Source organism: Monoraphidium neglectum (genome assembly GCF_000611645.1).
Source record: "Monoraphidium neglectum strain SAG 48.87 unplaced genomic scaffold scaffold04263, whole genome shotgun sequence".
NCBI lineage: Eukaryota > Viridiplantae > Chlorophyta > Chlorophyceae > Sphaeropleales > Selenastraceae > Monoraphidium > Monoraphidium neglectum.
Genome location: NW_014009366.1, coordinates 4,111 through 5,386, shown reverse-complemented (window position 1 = coordinate 5,386; position 1,276 = coordinate 4,111). Strand labels below are relative to the sequence as shown.

Genomic DNA, 1,276 nt, shown 5'->3' with positions numbered 1-1,276 from the left:
ATGTGAGGGGGGGGGGGAGGGGCGGGGTGCCGGTTGTGAACATGTGACTTGGAAGCTGCACGACGGCTGCGCCGCAAGTACCGCACCTGGAGAAGCTCTCTGTGTCCAGACCTACTACACAACTCCACCCTGGTCCCCTACCAACTTCACACCTGGCACGGCTGCCCCGCTCCCCCTTCGTTGAGACATCCCAAATCAAGTATGGCCCCAAGATGTTTTGACACCGCCCCACTTCCCGTCGGCTGCAAGCCTATTCCCCTCGCGTCACCCCCCGGGGCCCCACATTGCGGACGACACCGTGGTGGTCTGGAAGCAGGTCTTCATGACGTAAGCCCCCATCTTCTTCTGGGTGCCCTTGTCGGGGTCACTGCCGCACGCAAGGCACAGCGCCTGGGGGCGCGAGGGGGTGGAGGAGTGGACATATGAGACGGCATTGTGGAGGGGCGTACAGGACTGACGCGAGCGTGGGTGGCGCAGTCGTGCTTCACTGCTGGCGCTTCCACGGCGCAGCGCGCAGCCCGCACTCTTGCCCGGCCTGGCTGCCTGACTGGGGCCGCCACCACTGCTGCAGCCAGCACATGCGCCCAGCCCAGCTCCTGCCGCCTGCAGGCCGCCCACAAAACCAGCCCCGGCCATGCGAGCGCGCGTGTGCATGTGTGCGCGCACAGTTGTTGCGAGTCAGGGGCGCACCTTGGCGAGGGGGAAGAAGATGCCGCCCGCGCGCGCAGCCACCGAGGGGATTGCGGGGGACAGCAGCGCCTCACCAAACACCAGCGAGTAGGTCAGACCCAGGGTGGTCTGGTGGGTGGGGAGGTTTGTGTGTGGCTGAGTGTCAGTGTGTGTGTGTGTGTGTGCGTGCGTGTGCGTGTGCGTGCGTGCGTGCGTGCGTGTGTGTGTGTGTGTCTGTGTTGTGTGTGTGTGTGTGTGTGTGTGTGCGCGCGCGCGCATGCATATGCCCAAGGGTATGCGCGCTTGTGCGCGCCATGGCGATCAGCTGCAACAGAAGTGGAAGCCAACACTAGAACAATTGGCAGAGTGGGCTGGGGCCGCGATGACGGCGTTGGAATTGCTCGCCGATGCGCAGAGAGGCCCCATCCAAACCACCGTCACTCTGTCCCGCCGCGGCTGTCAATGCTGCTGCTGCTGCCGATGCAGCTGCTGCTGCTGCCGGTGCTGCCAGTGCTGCTGCTGCGTCCTCGTCGCGCCCCACCTTGCCAAAGGCGGACACCATGGAGTACGCAATGCGGTTGCCCAGGCTGAGGGGGTGGGGAGGGGG

General features: G+C 65.3%; 1 protein-coding gene across 1 annotated transcript; it reads right to left on the bottom strand.

The window, feature by feature from the left end:
• Positions 1 to 264: 264 nt before the first annotated feature.
• On the bottom strand, positions 265 to 1,231 carry MNEG_14115 (2-oxoglutarate/malate translocator Flags: Precursor; the record flags this gene model as incomplete). Its single annotated transcript, XM_014037415.1, has 3 exons — positions 265 to 390; positions 691 to 798; positions 1,211 to 1,231. The coding sequence occupies 3 exons, from the start codon at positions 1,229 to 1,231 to the stop codon at positions 265 to 267; spliced, it is 255 nt and encodes an 84-aa protein (XP_013892869.1).
• Between the last annotated feature and the right edge of the window lie 45 nt (positions 1,232 to 1,276).